The sequence below is a fragment of the Sminthopsis crassicaudata genome, chromosome 1 (assembly GCF_048593235.1).
Source record: "Sminthopsis crassicaudata isolate SCR6 chromosome 1, ASM4859323v1, whole genome shotgun sequence".
Classification (NCBI taxonomy): Eukaryota; Metazoa; Chordata; class Mammalia; order Dasyuromorphia; family Dasyuridae; genus Sminthopsis; species Sminthopsis crassicaudata.
The window spans coordinates 578275875-578279053 of NC_133617.1; the positions used below are offsets into that span (position 1 = coordinate 578275875).

At 40.3% G+C, this 3179-nt stretch overlaps 1 protein-coding gene across 1 annotated transcript; it reads left to right on the forward strand.

Annotated features, from left to right (window-relative positions):
• Window positions 1-845: 845 nt before the first annotated feature.
• On the forward strand, window positions 846-2538 carry TMEM174 (transmembrane protein 174). Its single transcript, XM_074282251.1, has 2 exons — window positions 846-1617; window positions 1782-2538. The coding sequence occupies exons 1-2, from the start codon at window positions 986-988 to the stop codon at window positions 1885-1887; spliced, it is 738 nt and encodes a 245-aa protein (XP_074138352.1). The 5' UTR covers window positions 846-985; the 3' UTR covers window positions 1888-2538.
• Window positions 2539-3179: the final 641 nt, after the last annotated feature.

Genomic DNA, 3179 nt, shown 5'->3' on the forward strand with positions numbered 1-3179 from the left:
TTGCTGAGGGCTTGAAGCTGTAGTTCACCCAAAGCAGTGCTCTAACCTGAAAAATCTGAAGGGTTCCCAGAACTAAGAGAGCTCAGGAGACTTGTGACATACTTAGAGCTCAGTAGCTTGTCTCATAAAAGAAAAAAAGTGAGAAATAGGCTTCCCTCATCTGGAGAATATTTATGAAAGCATCATAAAAACCAAGCCACTTTTGAAATTTAGTCTGAGTGCAAAATAGAAAATAGTAGCTTACTGTTTATTTTTATTCTTAGAAATCAGTAATTCTTTTGCCACAGAGGAAATGGAATTTTTTCATGGTGCTATTACTGATGTCATCATATTCTACCTAACACTTCTCTAACCCCATCAAAACATAAGAATTCCTTAAAGGTTTTCTATTACTTCTACTGTTACCCTAGTTGTCATATTTTCCAAATACTAAAGGATCTTTTCAAAAATTATGAAAATCCCAGTCATGTGATTCCTGTAATTAAAACCTGAATATCTAAATATTGAGATTACTGATATTGCTGAAGAATTAAAAACTTCTCAGAGAAATGTTTCTATTTATTTTAATCTTTGACCTTGTAGAAAATATCTGTTCTGCTGGCTAATTATGTAGTTAGTTACCCAGGGGACCCAAGATATCAGTAAGAGGCTCAATAATATTTCTTGATTTGTATATGTACTCTAGTGGAATAAGGTACTAATAATAAGGAATACGATAATAAGTTGTCACAAAATAATTACACAAAATTCATAAGCCAATGGTGGTACAAGAAAAAAATCAGAGGCAAGGTAATGCTTCAGGCTTCACTTCTCAGACCTTTATTCTTCCAAACAAAGTTGACCCTGTTGTATGTTATACTCTGTTAACCACGGGAGCACAAAGTTCTTACATAACTAATCTGAACCTGTGACTTCTTGTTATGCTACTGAGGATCTCTTGTGAGTTCTCTTTTTACTTGATGGGGAAAGGACTCTCTCCTGAATAATGCAGCAGAATAGCAACCACATGGAAGACTTCCCTCTCAATGTCTTTTCGGTCACTCCTTATACACCCAGTACAGCTGACATCCAGGTGTCTGATGATGATAAGGCAGGAGCCACTTTACTCTTCTCAGGTATCTTTCTGGGGCTGGTGGGAATCACATTCACAGTGATGGGCTGGATCAAGTACCAAGGCATCTCTCATTTTGAGTGGACACAGCTTCTCGGGCCGATTCTGCTCTCAGTGGGGGTGACATTCATCCTGATCGCCGTGTGCAAGTTTAAAATGCTATCTTGTCAATCTTGCAAAGAAAGTGAGGAAAGAGCACTGGACACAGACCAGACTATGAGTGGACAATCCTTTGTTTTCACGGGGATCAACCAGCCTATAACATTCCATGGGGCAACTGTGGTGCAGTATATTCCTCCCTATGCGTCTCAGGACACCGTTGGGGTAAATGCCACTTATCTGCCCCCAGTGGTGAACCCTTTTGGTGTTGCAAACTCAGGAGGGCTAACAGTGCCTGTTCCAAGTCCCCCTCAGTACTGCACCATCTATCCTCATGATAATGCTGCATTTATTGATGATGAGCTCTACCCCACCTATGTGGACATGGATCACAGAAATGAAAACAGGTATGGTGGCTGGTACCCAGAGAAAATGGGGAGCTTGGGAGTGCTGCTCCTACAGCTAGGATAGGCAATCTATAGGCTCATATGCCTCTGAGAAAAGTGACAGGTTAGGGTAAACTTGTATCATGAGCTCTAAATTTGACTGTGTTTTCTGCTCATACTTTTAGGTCAACTACTGATGCTGAACAGCTAGAGGAGATACAGCTAGAAGACAACAGTCATGAATACTTATCCCCTCCCTCATATGAGGAAATATATTCCAATCCATGCTAGAGATGAAATTTCTAAGGGAACCAAACACTAAAAACCACTATTTTTCTAACTAAAGGGTTTAAATATGACCACAGGTTCCCACAGTACCCCCTAGTGGTATAGTTGAACTCTCAATTATTCATGGGTAGGGTTGAAGGGAAAAATCTCTCCCTACATGGCAGTGGAGAATTCCCACTCCTGTCTTCATTTCTTCATGAAGGGTACCCTCAATTTTCCTTACAAGTTTCTAGGGAAGCAAGGATTTTAACAATTACTTCTTTATAGGAGCCCCACAAGTCACCCTCATGATCATAAGGAAAATTTTAATTTCATACTTAAAGGATTTCCTTGACTTGTGGGACTGATGAGGCAGAAGGAAGGCAAGAGCATTCAGGGTTAGAGCTTCTACTCTTAATAGGATCCTAGCCCAGGCATGGGATTCTATGAATGGCTAAAGTCTTTCCCTCTCTGCAAAGGAGGTTTGCATCTGAGCACCTGAAATAGGTTTCTTTTAACTCTTGGGGCTTGGTTTGCCTCCTGATAAAGGGGTTTTGGGGCTGCCTAATCTTTGAGGGACTTGAGGGTGAAAGGAGATGACTACAGTGGTTACTTTGATGTTTGGTATATTTGGCTTTATGTACTCAAACTATGATTAAAAAAAACTGCATCCCGTATGCTTTTGTGAATAGCTTCAATTGAAATACAGGAAGGAGTTTAGAAGAGTCCCCTTCCAAGAGTAGAAATAGAAAGCTGAACCAAGTGTCTAAATGGGTAAATCCGCATTAAACTCTTGAATTAATAAGTTTACATTCCCTCCCATAAGGGGAGGAAACCAAGAGACATAAATTTTGTGCTTCTGAGGGATTGAAAGAATTCCATGTTATACCAGAACACTCTCTGGTGTTGAGTAGGGCACATCAACACTGCCAATGAATGGTTGCATGAAGTAGCCTTTACTGAGCAGAATCAGGCAACTGGTCAGCATCACCACCTAGTGGTTAAATATTGTATTAGGGGTGTGTGTGTGTGTGTGTGTGTGTGTGTGTGTGTGTGTGTGTAAGAGAGAGACACACACAGAGACACAGAGATAGAGACAGAGAGAACTGAGTGCCTGTGTACAAGGGGAGCTTGACAAATACTTATTGACTTATGATAGTTCCCTACTGAACTATACATTTCACAAGGGCACAAACTATATTTTACCAATAAAGCAAAGATGAGAGAAAAAGTGGAGGAACAGGCAATATAAGGGTCCATGTGCATTTATTTTCATTGTAGGGGTTCTTAACCTTTTTGGAATCGTGGAACATTTT

What these genes read in the sequence shown, in the direction of transcription:
- TMEM174 (XM_074282251.1), top strand. Translation starts at nt 986, where the DNA reads ATGCAGCAGAATAGCAACCACATGGAAGACTTCCCTCTCAATGTCTTT. An exon ending in GATCACAGAAATGAAAACAG is followed by an intron (nt 1,618 to 1,781) that starts GTATGGTGGCTG and finishes TCATACTTTTAG; the next exon opens with GTCAACTACTGATGCTGAAC.